We start from the raw sequence: 18579 nt of genomic DNA, 5'->3' as shown, positions 1-18579 counted from the left end.
AAGTCTTTCTAGAGTATTTAAAACTAGAAAGTACATTAATGAAGTTATAATAGAAAGATCTATTATGTGGTAATCCTACACTTTATCAGAAAATTATTTTATTATGAAACCTTCATAAAGTTACTTCTATTGTTAACAATTGGATTGTGAGGGGGTTAATTCAATAATTTTAAGCTAATTATACAAATTTTAATGGAATAAAATGAGAAGCAAGATCAGTTAACACAAAATTTGTATACAAATATTTTAACACTTAATAACTTGACCCCTACTTACCCAATATCAGATAATTTGTCACTGTCTGGCTTATTTATTTATTTTTCATTGTATGTTTTATTCCCATGCATCCACCTTATAACACCCCAGCTCTGCTGCAGTCACTGCACTGCTTTCTGTGTCTGTGAGACTGTTTTCCTTTTTGCCAAATCCATGCACCCGGCTTATTTTAAAGATTTTTTAACTGGATAAATACCTTATAATAAAAATTTTCAAGCAGATAGCAGATCTGCAGATCCAACTACTATTGTGAAGATGAACAAATTATATTGTTCAGTTATATTCTTTAAAGTTGACCAATATGGAAAACCACCTTTTTATCTTTATCATAAGTGAGTTCATTTTGACAGTTAAAATATTTAAAATAATCTACTTTAACTTTTTATTTATATCAACATTGTATATTGAACTATCAAATATATTTTTTAAGATTTTATTTATTTATTTATCTTTAGAGGGGAAGGAGAGAGGGAGAGAAACATCAATGTATGGTTGCCTTTTGTGCCTCCCCTGCTGGGAGTTGGCCTGCAAGGAACCGGCTTGCAACCCAGGCATGTGCCCTGACTGGGAATCGAACCATGATCATCTGGTTCGCAGGCCCGCGCTCAATCCACTGAGCTATACCAGCCAGGGCTCAAATATTTTTTAAAAATTCACATTTTTGTTTTAACTGATAGTTTAAAAATCTAGAAATATCTAGAGTCTTTATATTTTGCTTTGTTTTACTGAGTTTAGCAATTTATATTTTAAGATAACTTTGTCTTCAGGGTTGTAGATAAAATACAGGACCTATTTTTGGGGGGGACCCTAATTTGGCCACTCTACTTTGGGTTAACTCATCTTTGTATCTTTGGAATTGAGGCAAATATCTGGCATTTAATAGGCCACCAATAAATGTCACAAAAAATCTAAAGAATAACTCAACAGAAACATAAGTACTTAGACTTTATTAACTTTTCCACCAAATATACTAGTCAAAGTATAGGTTATGCAAAAAATTGTCATTTTATGACGTAAACTCCTATCAAGCAGCTTGTTAAAAAACACAATTATAGAAAATGAAGATCAACTGTCATTTAATTCAAGACACATACTTATGCCTATTGTGCACATTTTTATTAGAATTCCATAAAAGAAGAAAGTGTGTCACAAAGCAGTTTTCATAAGGAAATAATTAAAACTGCCCAATATATCAGTAAAATTAGCAACTGACTCATTGTTAACAAGACTTAAAAAACCCATAATGAGGTAAAAGGATGGTTTTCTTTTAGAAATACATCATAATTATGCACAATTTTTATGCATAATTAAATGATCATGTTTACCTTCTGTTTGTTGAATGGGGTCTTGCATAATTTTCTGATAGCATTCAAATTGAGCCGTCATAATTTTATTTCTAGTAACACGCAACTCATTTTGTTGGTCATGGCTCTCTTCTGTTTCTGCTACGACAAGAATCTAACAGATTAAAAAAATAAAATTTCAGAACTGTGAAAATGTCTACTGTAGGCAAGCTGTCACAATGGAAAACAGTAAGTGCAGAGCTCGGTCAACTGCCTTTGGGGGAAATCCGTAGTTGGTAGCATCTGCCAATTTCCACAGCAAACGTCTCCCTCATCCTGTCCTGCTTCAAGCAATGTAAAGAATGCTGCCAATAGCAGAGAAGAGAAGGATAGTCTTGTCAGTGCTTGGCTCTCTAAAGCAGCAGAGGCTGGCTTCAGGACTGGTGTGGAATGCAGACAGAGCTGTATGCAAAATTGGCCACTATTTTTTTACCAGTTCTGTGAATGTAGGCAAGATATTCAACCTGCTAAGCCACTGCTTTCTTATTGTAAAATGGGGTAAGAGAATATCAAGATAAGAAAGCAGAGTATCTGGCACAAGATAATGCTAAAAAATTATTGCCATTTTTATAATTATATTTTGATAATCAAAATAATGCCAAATTCATTTGTGACAATGGTGAATAGAGTACCATATTTTTCGGACCATAAGAAGCACCTAGGTTTTAGAGGAAAATAGAGAAATTTTTTGAAGCAAAAAATGTGGTAAAATATTTAATAACATAATATTTTACCAATCTAATTGTAAACAGAACTCAACAGCAGCATTAACAACCATTATTCCTCCCAAATTTGGTGGGGGCGGGGAGAGTGCATCTTATAGTCTGAAAATTATGGTATTTATTGTACACACATCAATAAAAGTTTTAGATGAGGTATGTCTTTGTGTTCTTCCAATGTAGTATCACTATACCAAGCCTCACTTCCATTTTAGGTGGAATTCAGTAAATTCTAAATAGTAATATCCTTTTGTGTGGCACCACTCAAGTTTACCACCAACAGACCCCCATTAAAATTAACTCATTCATTCTGCAATTGGTTTTAATTTCCTAATGAAGATTTATGCAGCAACTTTGCTGCAAAACTATAAATGGAAATCTACAATATCAAAAATTAATTCTTTTTTCCTGCTTTCAGTAAATTTATAGAATTGCATAAAATCAATATCCTTTTTATTCTTAAAATAAAACCCCAGAGATTGGCACACTGTCTGAGAAACAGCCACAGTTCCTTAAATCACACTAATCGGAGTGGTAATCTGTTGGTTACCGCGTTATCTGTGAGGAAGCCAGTGCTGGCCACTGCAGCTCATTGCCATGCTCAGTGCAGGGCGGGGGCTGAAGAAACAGGAGTCCTGTTTCTTGAGTTCTAGTTTATTTACCTATGATAACATCTAAGAAGTGCAGAATTTGGACTGCTCCTAGATTAGAGAATGTTTTCAAATACAAATGCTGACAGGAATGTGGCCTTGCTTTTTACCAGTTTAGGTTTTCTATATTTTTCTTGAGTTTCTTTGTTTGAATCTGCGGGGTTTGCTTGGAGACACCACAGGAAAATTATTTGCTGGCACAGAGTTAGATGAGATTACGTCTCTCGGCTTCTCATACATATGAGATAAGAGCACAGCCATGGTTTTAACCTGAGACACTCTAGGCCATAACGGGGGTGGGGAAACAAACCTTTGCACTGGCTTTTCTTTCTTCCTCAAAGGTTCTGTTAGAAGTAAAGACAGCACTTTGCAAGAAAAAGTCTAATGAATGCTGNGCTTTTTACCAGTTTAGGTTTTCTATATTTTTCTTGAGTTTCTTTGTTTGAATCTTTGCGGGGTTTGCTTGGAGACACCACAGGAAAATTGTTTGCTGGCACAGAGTTAGATGAGATTACGTCTCTCGGCTTCTCATACATATGAGATAAGAGCACAGCCATGGTTTTAACCTGAGACACTCTAGGCCATAAGGGGGGTGGGGAAACAAACCTTTGCACTGGCTTTTTCTTTCTTCCTCAAAGGTTCTATTAGAAGTAAAGACAGCACTTTGCAAGAAAAAGTCTAATGAATGCTGTCAGGGTTTTAATGTGAGACAGAAAAATACAAACAATATTTCTGCAAATAAACATAAAATGAAATGTGTAAGGTATATGATGCCTCCAGTATTGCAATTGCTCTTTAGTCATCCCTGGTGTACTCTCCACCTCCAGCCTCACAATCATGCAGGTGCACTTAAGTGCACATGCTCACGTACATACCTGCCCCACACTTAGCATCAGTGCCTGCCAGAAAATGGACAGAGTACTTATTTGAATGAATGGATGAGGAAATTAACTTAAAATACAGTGAGTGCATGATTCTGAATTGCTTTTTAACTAACGTAAGTCAATCAGTTGGCAGAATGGGAGAAAAACCAATAGGTTAGGCTCTGCTTTTTTTAATAGTTCTACCTCACAGTCAGCAGATCTGGTTGAAAATATTTTATCTACTATGTACAACAGCAGCTCTATTTTTCCCAAACTGATAATTATTAGGTTGGCAGAAAGTTAGTTTTTTCTGCAAGATGGCTCTAACAGCGCTTAGTTGTCTTTAACTTCATTCGAGACAGTTTTATTAGATTGTCTTGTGAGAGTTTCATGTCACCAAGCATTTAAAAAACTTATCAAAATCGATGATGACTTTTTGTGTAGCTGTTTTAATACTGAAGATGGAAGAAAATATACAGCATTTTTGGCATATTATGCTTTATAAAAACATAACTGAAATGCAAAAAAAGATTTGTGTTGTGAATGGAAAAGGTGCTGTGACCGATCAAACATGCCTAAAGTGGTTGTGATGGAGATTTCCAGCTGGACGATGCTCCCCAGTCGGGCAGACCAGTTGAAGTTGGTAGCGATCAAATGGAGACATTGAGAACAATCAACATTATACCATGCCAGAAATAGTGACATGCTCAATATATCCAAATCAATTAAGTTACTGGTGAAAATGAAAAATGTGTCTTTTATTTTATAGAAAAAACCTAAACAGACTTTTGGTCAACCCGATACTTTCGTCTGGTGTTCTGCGTATTTGTATTCATTTACTTTTCTCACTTTGACATTCCCCACCCAACTGTGCCACTGTCCTATAGTATCTACCACGGGGCAAAATACCTTAAGGTGTACACTGAAAAAAATACATTATTGCTGTGCTTATTGCAAATAAAAATGTACTTGGTGTATGCATCAGATGACTGCATGCCATTTTGTTGTGATTCACCTTTATCAACTATAGATATATTGGAAGTTAAAATAGAAATTATCATACATAGAGAACTATCTCAGAAAAAATTGTGCTTACCGTAAAAAAAGACAGAAGAAGTAGAAAATACAGCATACATCTTTTCTCCATCATTATTAATGCCAAGATAAAATGTTATATGATACAAATCAAACTGCAATAGAAAATGAAAAAATTAATTCACCAATGTTTATGTAATAAATATACATGGTTCTCAATAGAAAAATTTCTTTAAAATGACACAGTACTTTTCCTTTAAGAATTTTATTGTCTTATGTATTATAAATTTAAAAGCATTATAGCCTAAAATAGTTAAGAAATTAATTAAATATATTTTAATTTAATTTAATTCATATTACAAACAGTAAAGCTTCTTGCATATATATTTTTAGTAATTAGAAAACATCTCATTTTCCTTTTCTTTACCAAAATTAGGACAAAGTAATTAAAGTGCCAAAACAAATGGTTTTATGAGACATAAAAGTACCAATTTTTGATAGCATATTTACTATAAAACTTACCTTTATTTTCTGTAAGTATTAGTTTTGTTCTTAATTCTCTGAGTCTTCAATAATTTAAGGGGCAAATTGTTCTTTGGCTAATTTCTTGAGAATCAATATTCATATTTTATTGAAATAGCTTTGTAGTTTAGTAGAAACTATTCTTCACTGAACAATTCAATTTTTTTTAACAAGGCAATAAAAATTACCGAGTCACCTACATTATTAAATTTTGTTTGCAAAAGATGGGAAATACTAAATAAAAGTGTTTCTGTTAAGTATTTCTAATGGTAGATATAATTCTGACAAATAAAAAATGGCTTCTAAAACTCCACTTCTTAACTTCTTAATTTTAAGAAACATTTCTGGGGTGACATGTTTAATGCTTCCCCCTACAAGGTGTACAAGCAACTGCCTGTGATAGTTTTTATGAGCTATAAATTACCCTGTTATAGCCATAAGACGATATTTATTTAACTGTAAAAATGTTTTTCAAAGGAGATAAAAAATTTTCAATCAGTAGGCATTAGCCAGTGAACTATGGACTTAGCCTTATTTTATTAGGAATCTTGTCACACTTTTTCCAATAGGGCAAATGTTACAATAAAGATTACAGAAACCTTTTCTGCATGTTTTGTTTCTTGTTTTTATTATTACATGCAATGAGAGCCCACCATTAACCAGCAAGTAGAATCTACGCCATTGCTTGCCCACACCAGGGACTCACCTGGAAGCGGCTTGTCTTTTTAACTGTCGTAATCTCCCAAAGAATGTTTTCTCTTCTATCTGCTACACCAGGTTTTTTTTATTAGTTGATTTTAAGAAAAATATATCAAAAAATAGAAATATTGTATTAATTTTAGATATTAAATATCATGCATGTTGTAACAGAAGGAGAAAATGAATCAAATTTTTATAATTTGCTAATTAATGAGTTGATATTTTAGTTTTTATTACATTTTACCATGAGAAAATCTAATTTTTCAATTCTTACATGCACAATTGTCTCCAGACTCAAATCACATTTTCTCTTGAATCATATTCAACATTGTCTTGAAGAACTTCTTAAATCCTGGGGTCATGACCTGAAATATTGATTGATATGGTAATATTATTTTAATGAGCCAAAAGCTTCTCCATGATAAATTGAAATGAAAAAACATTAAAATGATATTTTTATTAAGTTCTTCCAATTTTTAGTCTTTGTTGCTTATATTATATTTGAGTTTTGTCAGATGTATTTGTTGTTTTCCATTAGATAAACATCAATTTTTATTTATGAGGATATTTGGGACACTGAAAAATCTAACTTAATATTTTATCTAAGTAAATTTCAAAAACTATAATATGATACAAATATTGTAAAATTAAACTATAGTTTAATCTTCCTTTGAAAATCTTCCTTTGTCTAATCCTTTGTTGGAATGTGTTGTCATTAATCTTAGTTACCCACATCTAGTTTCCTTGTTGGTATGGTTTCTCAAAGCCAGAAACCATATCTCACTGATCTTTGTACTCTTTGTGACTAGCAGTTAATTTACATTTGCTGCATAAGTGAATGAAGAAATGACCCGATAAAAAGTATTTTAAGATTTTAAATTTATAATCAATAGCAATAATCATACTGTCATTTTTTTGTTAGAAGGCTTTACATAGTGTTGAATCTCTACTGACAATAAAAATTGGGGGAAATTCCTCATATCAGCATGTTTATTTTCTTACAAAATAAAATCCTGAAACTAATCAGATTTTGAATTCTGTGGTTGTTTGAGTACTGAACAAACTGTAGTTACTATACTGACTTTGAAAGTCATGAAGGTTAAGCCAAATTTAAAATAGTATTTCAAATTTTTCTTATTCAATATACAAATACAAAAATATGCAAATAAAAATGTGAAGAAACAATATTATTCTACTTGGAAATCAGGTAGGTATTTATGATGCTTCTATTATCATCAATGCTTTGATGATTTACACATGAGTAAATATTAAATTACCTTTAATATATACATGGGCTCAGAAATCAAACAGGAAAGGGCATCAAAAACATGTTTAAATTTCCCAGATCCAATACATTTGAAAACTATTTCACCCAACAATAACAGTTATTTTTTTTCTTATCTAGTAAGCATAAAGATCAGAGTTCCAAAAAGTATCTTAGTGAAATATCTCTTAGTGTTCACTAGATCATTCCGGCACCAATATTTTAAGAGGACTTTATTCAACTCATAAAATATTTATCAATGCAAATAATCTTACTTTTATAGCTTTCCTTCTTCACCTCATTCTCTAGCAATCTGGAAAGTGGGCCACTAGGAACAAGGGTGTATATTGCACTGTGTAAACTTGTAGCACTCCTAATCCAAGGGCAGGTCTATGGTCCCTGGATTTATCAAGGACGCAGCAGCAAATTTAGGTGGCTGTCTTTCAAACTCATGGTGAATCCCTGTACTCTCCGTGAGATTTGGCAATTTCCATTGTATGTTGTGAACCAATTCACTTGAGTCCTTTGCTCTGCAAGGCATCAAATGTCCCTGCCAGCAGACATTGTGGTCAGTGGTAGTTACGAAGGAGTCACCCCTTTCAGGAAGAGTTCTGTAGATCAGTAATGGAAGGATTATGACATGCAGATGACGCCATTGCAGATACATCTAAACATAAAGTTAATTTGAGTCTCATATTGGTAGATGTAATGGCATGATTGCTATCAGGAGGTGTACATTTGCTTGTATGGAGATATATGTTTAATTGTATTCCTCGTTTTAGCTCATTAGTTCTTTGTGTACTGCCTTTCACATGTTCATCCAGCAAGTGGTCCTTTCTTCTGTATTTAGCTTATTCCAAATTTATCTTTACTGAAATACATCTCATAGTAAGAAACCAAAGTTGTTAAGCAGATCATTGTAAAACTTTTTCAGATCTTATTAAATTCTTTACTGAAAACTGAGTTGCATGCTGCCTTGTGAAATATAGTAGTCTTACTTAATTTTGAGGAGAGATCAAGTATTTAATAGAGGAGGTCAAGCTGAATGACTAAATCTGCCAATGAATTTTTTAAGTGTGCTTAGGTTTGTTGAGTAAGAAAAGAACTTCCTCAAAACTGAGATTGCTCCATCTTAACTCTTAAGTAGATCTGGAGTCACAATGGCATTTTCTCTTTCTAACTGCTAGCCTCACGGCTCCCATAAGTACTATCGATATTTTATTTTCACCACTCAAAATTAAACAAACTGGAAAATTTGGTTCTACTACTAGAAACAAAATAATGTTTTTACTGTACACATGGAATAAAAATAGCTTATTTCTAAGTAGACTTTGTCGTGCTTGCCCAAAGAATCACCAACATAAAATAAAAACAATTTTTTTATCAGAGAAAGAACTTTGAGAAATAAAACATGTCTGAAACTCTCAGATAACTTCCTAGTCACTCAGGGCTTTAATTTTCAGAGATCTACATGTTCAAAGTGACCAATTTTAAGCAATCTTCTTGACTCACTTCAACAAAACAATGTTTTATTTTACATAAAAATTATAAATAAATGTGAAAATTAATACTGAATTATTTGAACACAAATATGTAAACCCTATAAATGCATACCAGTGCCTTGCAAACATGCTTCTTCTTTCCACAAATTTTCATTGTTCTTATGTATACTTTCCATTAATTTACTTTCCTTTATAATAATCCTTATTTTTAGATGCACTGCCTAACCCTAATTCTAAAAGTAGAACTTTCATCTTCCACTACTCCATTTCCAAGACATCTTAGATTATTATAGGCCCTCAGCCATATTACTTTCTCTATTTATTTATCCAATCACTATAAAATTGGCTAACAGAGGCATTTCCCATATCTGTCTAATTTGCCATTAACTATCCTAACCTTTGTGTGAGCAAAGTGAGGCTATTTCCTACCTACTACGTGTCTTTGTTGATGGTCTATTATAAAAGCCACATTTCTTCTGAATCTAAACAAGGAATAAGCACTCTCCTCCACTCCAATATTCCACACCTGTATGGCAAATGGAAAGTCTCTGTTATCCTCCACTATGTAGAACAGATTGTGCTGCTGTGAAAAATGCAAAGCAAACTATCCTGATTACCTTGTATTCTCCCCTCACTGCTTAAATATTTTGGCAAAGTATAAGTCTTTGCACTAGAATTATCCTTGCAAAGTACTGTCTTTATTTCCAATAGAATCTTTGAGAAAGAAATGCCAAGGTAAATTTTCATTTCCCACTCCCATCATGGCCTAGAATGGCTCTATCAGTTTAAATACATAAAGTGGTAAGAAAAAAAACAAAATAAAAGAGGTTTCCCTTTCTTAAGAATCTGTTACTGATGTAAGAAAGTCAAACTATACTCCCTTTTTAATAATATCATTTGGGGCTTGCATTATTTTTAGGCTATTGAATAAAGAGGTATATAATCACTGATGTAGCATAAAGTGTTCCTCAAAGTGTGGATTCATGGCTCACTTCCATCAGAATCACCTCCAGAACTCCCTGAACATGTCTAGGTTTCACCACTGACCCTTTGAATAAAACTCCTTGGGAGACCTGGGAAATTTCCAATTTCAGTTAACAGCCGAGGAAATTGTTGGCCTACTACTTTTTGGGAAATACAATATAAAAACATCATCTTCACTGGGCCATGCTGAAACCTGGCCATAGTTATATTCCTCTGTCTCTAAGTACTAGCCATAATTTTAAAAAAAAACTATCAAGTATAATACAGGCAAAATATTCTGCAATGTTTATAGGCACAACTAATGTCTTAAAACTACCATAGCAAGTTAGTCAAATATCTATTTAACAGTGTATCAAGTAATGTTGTGATTGAGTGAGCACAGTAAGAATTGGACATGCATCATATCCATCTCATGACTCATAACCCTAGCAGAGTGGGGGCATACAGAGGGTATACAGAAAGGTATACCCTTTTTAAGGATATTATGTACATAATGTATTTAATGAAGTTGAAGAAAGATCATTGCCTGGATTCTACTGGAGAAATTTAGATTTCGTTCATCTGGACTGGGGCCCAATGATAAGATAGGAGATAAAGGTGGCTCTCCAGCTAATAGCCAGCAGGGAAATGGGGATTTCAGATATACAACCACAAAGGTGTGAATTTGGTCAGCACTCTCAGTGAGTCTGGGTGAGGCTTCCCTCCCAGGTCTCTAGAAAAGAACACAGCTCTGCCAACACCCTGGTTTGGGCCTCATGAGATCTGAAAACTAGACAAGCTCATAGGGCTTCTGACCTGCAGAAGTCTGAGATAGCAAATGTGTGTTGTATTAAGCTACTAAATTTTTGGCAATTTGTTATAGCTGTAATACAAAACTAATAAAAATCCTTACCGAATCAAAAATTACATTTTTAGCAATTTTGAGAAGAACAAAGTAAGAGGGATCACAATACCTGATAATAAAACTATATTACAAGGCCACTGTGATCAAAATAGCCTGGTACTGGTATAAGAACAGACACATAGACCAACGAAACAGAATAGAAAACCCAGGAATAAACCCATGTCAATATGGTCAATTAATATTTGATAAAGGGGGCAAGAACATCAAATGGAGTAAAAACAGCCTCTTCAACAAATGGTACTGGGACATCTGGACAAGTACATGAAAAATAATGGAACTCAACCATGAACTTACACCATACACAAAAATAAACTCAAGATGGATAAAAGGCTTAACTATAAGTTGTGACACCACAAAAGTCCTAGAGGAAAACATAGGCAGGAAAATTTCATATGCCCCATGCTGCAATATTTTCACTGATATGTCTTCTGGGGCAAAGGGTTGTAAAGAAAATAAAAATGGGAGAACATCAAGTAAAAAGGTTCTGCACAGCTAAAGAAAACATCAACAAAATGAAAAAGGAACCAACTCTGTGGGAGAATATAATTGCCAATGATAATTTGGACAAAGGTTTGATTTTCAAAATATATAAAGAACTCACATGACTCCACTCCAGGAAGACAAATAAACCAATTAAAAATGGACAAAGGACTTGAACAGGCACTACTGCAAGGAGGACATACAGAGAGCTCAGAGACATATGGAAGGATGCTCAACATCAATAGCCATTAGACAAATGCAAATTAAAACTACAACGAGGTACCACTTCACACTGGTCAGAATGGCCATCATTAACAAATCAACAAACAAGTGCTGACAAGGTTGTGGAGAAAAGGGAACCCTAGTACATTGTTGGTGGGAATGTGGACTACTGCAGCCACTGTGGAAAACAGTATGGGATTTCCTCAAAAAACAAACATGGAATTGACCTGGCAATTGCACTGCTGGGGTTATACACTGTGAATTCTGAATCACCAATTCAAAAGAACCTATGCATCCCAATGTTCACAGCAGCACAATTTACAATAGCCAAGTGCTGGAAACAGCCTAAGTGCCCATCAGTAAATGAATGGACCAAAAAACTGTGGTACATTTACACAGCGAAAAGAAAAGGGAACTCCTATCCTTTGTGACAGCACAGATGGAACTGGAGAGTATTATGCTAAGTGAAATAAGCCAGTTGGTAAAAGACAAATACCATTTGATCTCACCTATAATTGGAACCTAATCAATACAATAAACAAACAAACAAAACAGAAACAGAGACATGGAAATGAAGAACTGACAGTGACTAAAAAGCGGGGGTGCGGTGGATAACAAGGGAAAGAAGGGGAAGGGGCAAGCCAAAGAACATGAATAGAAGACTCATGATAGATATAAGAAATTCTTATTTCAAGCAAGGAAGTCCAGCATACATATTTTAGTGACTTGGCCAAGGCACACAGATGCTTAAAACTCAGACTCTCTGACCCTAGACCTGGGGTGCTTTTCCCCATATCACATTGACTCAGAGAATTGAGTCATTTATTCAGATAATTAAGGTTGAAAAAGTAGAGAATAGATTTTTATTTTTCTTATTTACTTATTTTGCCTAATCATCCAATTTTTGCATTATATTTCACTTTTATTCATCAAACATATTTATATTCTTCTTCTATTAATTCATGCTCTCAGTAATGTGCTATTCATATATATATTACATTAATAAATAGTTTGACAATTCAAATTTGCCATTCTGATAATGCACCAAAATAAAAACCACACAAACTGTCTTACTTTCAAGCACTTCAAAATGCACTTTATATTAAGAAATACTTCTAGAAACTCATTTAGTCCCCTTTTCCAATTTATTGAACATCTACTTTCATCTAGTTATATAGGGATATAGAAGAGACTATATGTTAAGATTTCTGCCCTCAATGAAAATATTTCTCAAGTTGGAGAGCAGTAACGTTATGCTGAGTTTAGGGACTTTGTGCATTATTTTAAATGCAGTTTATAGGAATCATTCATCATCTTACCAACATTTAACAGGAAGTTGGTCCTGAGCCTCAGGTATTCAAGCTCATGCAATGAGCTTGAACAAGTTACATGCCTTCCCAGGTATTTCATTTGTAAAACAAGGGTAGGATAAGCTATATTTAAATCTTGAGTAGAGGTTCAAAATTTTATGTAAAGAAAAAAATGGTTAGTATAAAGAAACAGTTTTGTTCAAAGTACCCCAAGTCTACAATATCCTTGAAACCATGTAATTCCTGACACTATTTTTTCTGGCTCAGAAAGACTTTCCCAAGGTCTCTTACTGCACTTGAACCTAAGACAGTGAAAAGTGGACCATTTGGCTAGATGATTTTGCTTTTGTCATATTCAGGAGTATAGCAAATTCAGGAGAGGAGTTCAGGAAAATTGTATCGTGGCCAAAAAATTATATCTTAATTCCACCTCTTTCCGTACTGCCTTTTCTTAGAGCTATTCTCACTTACGAAAGAGCATTTGGGGAAAGTGTAGTTCTCTATTCTCCACTGCTGAAAAGTAAAATTGGAAAAGCAAATAATCTTCATAAGCCTCCTTGGCAGGCTTCTCAGACTGGAAACTGATCAGTTCATATAAACCAACCTAAATTTATTGCCATCATCACTGGAGTAACCCTAATGCTCCGGGGATTGGAAAGTAACAATTTTTGAATTTTGGCTACATTGGCTTTATATCTCTTTTGCATGTAACAGAAAATGAGCTAGCTAAAAATTTAAAAATAATAGAGTGCTAGAAATTACAGGGCATGTGAAGAAATGATTCAACAATGCATACACTCAATAAAATAAATAATAAAATAGAAAGAAAAATTATTAAATTTCAGTCATCAAAACCCCACAGATGACCTATCATATAAAAGTATATCTAGTGAACAAAATGAACTAGTAAGTCAAATAGAGACAGACTCATAGGGAAAGAGTGGACTGACAGCTGTTGGGGGGGAGGGGGTCCTGGGTGGGGACAGTGGAGGCATTGAGGAAAAAAGAAGAAATAAAGAGAACAACTCATGGACATGGATAACGGCATGGTGATTGCTGGGGTCGGGTGGAGGAGGTGGAGAAGGGCGCAGGAGGGATAAAGGGCCATGGATGGACACTTGACTTGGTGGGGTGAACACACAATACAGTGTACAGGTGATGTGCTGTAGAATTGTTCACTTGAAACCTATATAATTTTGTTAACCAGTGTTAACCCCAGTGTAATAATTTTGTTAACCCCAATAAATTCAATAAAGAGGAAAATTTAAAAGGATAAATCTAATAGTTAATTTTAAAAGGTCAACTTAAAACTATGACAAAAATTTCCACAAAGTTTTTGTTTTTTGAAGATGCCTGACTTTAATTATAACTATTAATTCTACATGTAAGGGGACCATAATTATAAATATTGTAGCACTGATTAATGATACATTTTTCCTTTTTCCAAACAGATATTGAAATAAATAAAGTAACAACTAACTGAAATTTGACAATTAGTATAATAAAGGGACGATGTGTGATGCCAATTGCAAGTAGAGGCAGTATTTGCAACTGGTTATAAATATGAGTTAGACTTACTGATTTTTAAACTAACTCAGTATCATACTTGCAAGTTAAGCTACCTCTGTTGCAAAAATAGTTTTTCAATTGCAAAATAGACCCTAACGCACAAGGCTAAATGAAATAATATGCATAAACTTTTAGACCTCAGTAAATGTTACATATTATTATTATCATTATTATTATATCATTAAAATAATTAGATATATAAGTAAGCTTATGCTTGTTTTAATCCATTTGCCACAATTTTAATAGCACTGTAAATGAAATTAACCTTTATTTCAAGGTGGTGGTCATACTCATCTTGGGTTTTTCATCTTCTACAGAAATAATATGATTTTTTATTGTCATTTAAGTCAGTTATGAGAATATCAAGCAAAACAAATGACATTAAGTATCAATCAAGTTAGTATAATTGCACATTTCTTAGTACTGAGTTTATATAAACTAAACACACTGTTTGAATACATTATAATTAAAGAGCCACATCTTAAAGACTATAATATGCTAATCCAATTAAAATCAAGTTATTAAACTTCCCAATTCTAATTTTATTTACTTATTTTTAATTTTATTTTTTTAGAGACAGTGACTCTGGAAGGTAACTTCCAGAGAGTACTTCATACCTGGTAAGATAGTTACAATAAAAAAGATAGACAATAATTAGTATAGAAAAGGCTGTGGTAAAATTATAACTCTTATATCTTGCTGGCAGGAATCTAAAATAGTACACCTGCTTAGAAAATAGATTAACAGTTCTTCAAAATGTTAAACATAGTGTTACTATATGGCCCAGCAATTTCATTTCTAGGTATATGCCCAAGAGAAATAAAAACACATAGCCAAACAAACACTCATACACGACTGTTAATAGCATTATTTTTATTTTTATTTATTTATCTTTAGTTTTTTAATTGTTATTCAATTACAGTTGTCCCAGTTTTTGCCCCATTACTCTCTCCTGTCCTACCCACACTACACCTTCCACATTAAATCCTCCCCCACTGTTGTCTTTGTCTATGGATCCTTTACACATGTTCCTTGGTGACCTTTCCCTTTCTTTCCCCCCATTACCCACCTCTCTTCTTCCCTTTGTTTATTGTTTGTTCATTATTTCAATGTTTCTGGCTATATTTGGCTTGCTCATTTGTTTTGTTGATTAGGTTCCACTTAAAGGTGAGATCAGCTAGTGTTTGTCTTTTACCACCTGGCTTATTTCACTTAGCATAATGTTGTCCAGTTCCATCTAGGATGATGTGAAGGGTAGGAACTCCTTCTTTCTTTCTGCTACCTAGTATTCCATTGTGTAAACGTACCACAGTTTTTTAATCCACTTATTTACTGATGGGCACTTAGGCTGTTTCCACCACTTGGCTGCTGTAAATAACACTGCTATCAACATTGGGGTGCATAGGTTCTTTCGAATTAGTGATGTGGGATTGTTAGGGTTGTAGCCCCAGCAGTGGAATTGCTCAATCAAAAGGCAGTTCCACGTTTAGTTTTTTGAGGAAATTCCATGCTGTTTTCCACAGTGGCTGCACCAGTCTGCATTCCCACCAACAGTGCACTAGGGTCCCTTTTCTCCACAACCTTGCCAGCACTTGTTGTTTTTTGATTTGTTAATGATGGCCATTCTGACTAGTGTGAAGTGGTACCTCGTTGTGGTTTTAATTTGCACGTCTTTGATGGCTAGTGATGCTGAGCACACTTTCATATGTTCCCACAGGAGTGGGAACAACTTAAATACCCCTCAACTGATGAACGGATAAACAAAATGTAGTATACCTACACAATAAAGTATTATCTGTCAATTAATGAACTATAGAAATGATCCCTGAAAGTATAGTCTTGTATTATCTGTCAATTAAAAGAAAGGAGTACTAGTACATGCTACAACACAAATAAATCTTGTAAACATTATTTTAAGTAAAAGAAGCCAGTCACAAAAGACACATGTTTTATGATCCCATTTATTAAATGTTCAGAAAAGACAAATCTTTAGAGACAGAGACCATATGAATAGTTGCTTTGGGCTGAGGGATAGTACTAATGGGTTCAGGGGTCCTTTTTAGGGTGATAAAATGTCCTAAAATTAGGTTGTAATGATACTTGCACAACCCTGTGATCATACTAAAACCATGAAATTGTACACTGTAAATTGGTGGACTATATGGTATGTGGTTTATATTTTGATAAAGTTGTTTTCCTTAAGGTAATGCCAAAAAAATGTACGTGTGTCTAAGGGAAGGTTTCTGCTGAGAGGAACATGTAGTTTTCTCTCTCTCCTTTGTCAACAGGCAAATAATGTTCTCATTGTAAAACAAAACAGAGTGACCAAAAACCTACATAGCTTAAGGAGCACCCCACGGATGTGAACTCTGAATCGTTCCTCAACGGGATGCATTATTTCACATTCCATAACAACAAAGAAGTAGCTATTTCACACACCTGAGATGTTTGATTTGTAAGAAAAAGAACATTTCCACTGATAATTGATCTCAGAACCTACTTTTTAATTAATACTAAAATATTTTCCTTTGAAAAATAAATTTTAGTTTATAAAAATTACTATTATATATAGTTGAGGCAAAAGGTATAGTGGTATAGAAAATTTCCCCTAGGATTAAATAGAATCTCTTTGCTCCTACCAGTGATTTCTTCTTTTTCCCTTTTCCTCCTTTTTTTACATTTCTACAGTCTTTCATTTCACTTTTTTATAGAAGTGTAAAATTGACAACTATATGCAAAAAGTAGACATTTTACTCCATCTGTGACATATTTTAATTGTGTTGTTAAAAGCAATAACAATAAAACAATAAAAACAATATGGAAATACTATCAAGAAAGGGAAGAGAAATTATTGAACTTTAGTTTATTCTTAGAAATTTACCAGGGTTGTAAATACTGTATTCCAACTATTTCCTTTGTATGGAGTTATTACTAGATAAAATAAAATGAAGGAAAGGTGGAAAGAAAAAATAATGAAGGAAGGAAAGGAGGAAAGGACGGAGAAAGGGAGAGAGGGAAGGAGAGAAGTAAGGGAGGAAGGAAAAAGCAAAGAAAGAGAAATCAGTGTGTATGTCTTAAGTAAATGCACATTTTATATAAAATTAACTCTACTTTCCAATATTTTTATAAAGAAGCAAACAGAATGTTGATAATATTGAAGTTTTTTTCTTTTTTTGAAATTTGTTTCTTTATAGGACTTCTATTTCTTATAGTCATTAAACATAATTTTATCTTAGTATTTGTAATTAATTGATTAATTAAATTTTAAGCATATTTATTTAAAACCTAATATATTCCAAAGCTACATTAAGTACCCTGGATCCAGAAATGCTATTATTTCTGCTTTCAGGTATAATCAAACCCTGATAAGGGGGAGACAGACATGTAGAAATATGAATGATAAAGTATTATAAGTAGTGAATAAATAATTTTAGTGCCTGACTGATCATAAACAATGATGCAGTTTACATGAGAGAAGTATTTGTGTGTGTGTACATGCATGTGGAGAGAGAATAGGAGATTTAAATAGAGTTTCAAAAAGAAAATCAGTAATTTGAAAGTGCTAGGCAATGGAAAAATACAGGAACATAAGAGGTGGAGCCTTCCAGGAACACAGGGAATCATGTTAAAGGTGTTCTCTTCTGTCCTTTTGAGGAGTTTTGACTTAATGCTCTATGCTGGAAGTTTGCACCTAGAATGCCTACTCTGATTTACTGGTGGTGCAGGCAGGACTGCTCTACGGAGCAGCGTTGGAGCTGACTCTAGACTCAGTCAGGGTGACCTGATGCATCAGTAGTGCATGCATGGGCGCCATCCTGAGAGAGCATGATGTGCCTTCCAATATGTGCTAACATGGTTGCCAGAAAAAAAAAAGAATAAAAACTGTAAGGGGATAAAATAGTAGAGCACTATGACAAGATTTTCATTTTAGAAATGGAATGATTAACTCACAGATGGCAACAATGAGGGCAATGATAGAGAGACAAATTGAAATATTGCAGAAACTTCTGAGTGAGGCTAGAAAATAATTATAAAACCTGGAACCTGGAACTAAGAACAAAAATAATGGAGATAGAGAGGGATATTTGAAACTCAAAAATGTTGCCCTGGCGGGTGTAGCTCAGTGGATAGAGTGCAGGCCTGCGAACCAGATGATTGCCCTTTGATTCCCAGTCAGGGCACATGCCTGGGTTACAGGCCAGTTCCCACAGGGGACACACCAGAGGCAACCATACAT

General features: G+C 34.0%; 1 protein-coding gene and 1 pseudogene across 6 annotated transcripts in view; both read right to left on the bottom strand.

Annotated features, from left to right (window-relative positions):
- CALCRL (calcitonin receptor like receptor) overlaps positions 1 to 18579 on the bottom strand; it is a 90097-nt gene that overhangs the window by 32140 nt on the left and 39378 nt on the right. For 2 of the 6 annotated variants that reach the window (XM_037043789.1, XM_037043792.1), the window contains 4 exons: positions 6382 to 6472; positions 6115 to 6176; positions 4948 to 5041; positions 1602 to 1734 (listed from right to left, as the gene is read on the bottom strand). In XM_037043789.1, the coding sequence (XP_036899684.1) occupies positions 1602 to 1734; positions 4948 to 5001 (187 nt within the window). In that variant the 5' untranslated portion in view covers positions 5002 to 5041; positions 6115 to 6176; positions 6382 to 6472. The remainder of the gene's footprint in view (positions 1 to 1601; positions 1735 to 4947; positions 5042 to 6114; positions 6177 to 6381; positions 6473 to 18579) is intronic. The other 4 variants (XM_037043790.1, XM_037043794.1, XM_037043791.1 and 1 more) reach the window with 3 other exon arrangements.
- On the bottom strand, positions 16108 to 16183 carry LOC118985998 (uncharacterized; annotated as a pseudogene).

Source organism: Sturnira hondurensis, unplaced genomic scaffold (genome assembly GCF_014824575.4).
Source record: "Sturnira hondurensis isolate 20B ecotype Veracruz unplaced genomic scaffold, ASM1482457v3 Scaffold0004136, whole genome shotgun sequence".
Lineage (NCBI taxonomy): Eukaryota > Metazoa > Chordata > Mammalia > Chiroptera > Phyllostomidae > Sturnira > Sturnira hondurensis.
Note: the sequence above shows the minus strand (reverse complement) of the source record. Positions and strands in the feature narration are given on the sequence as shown.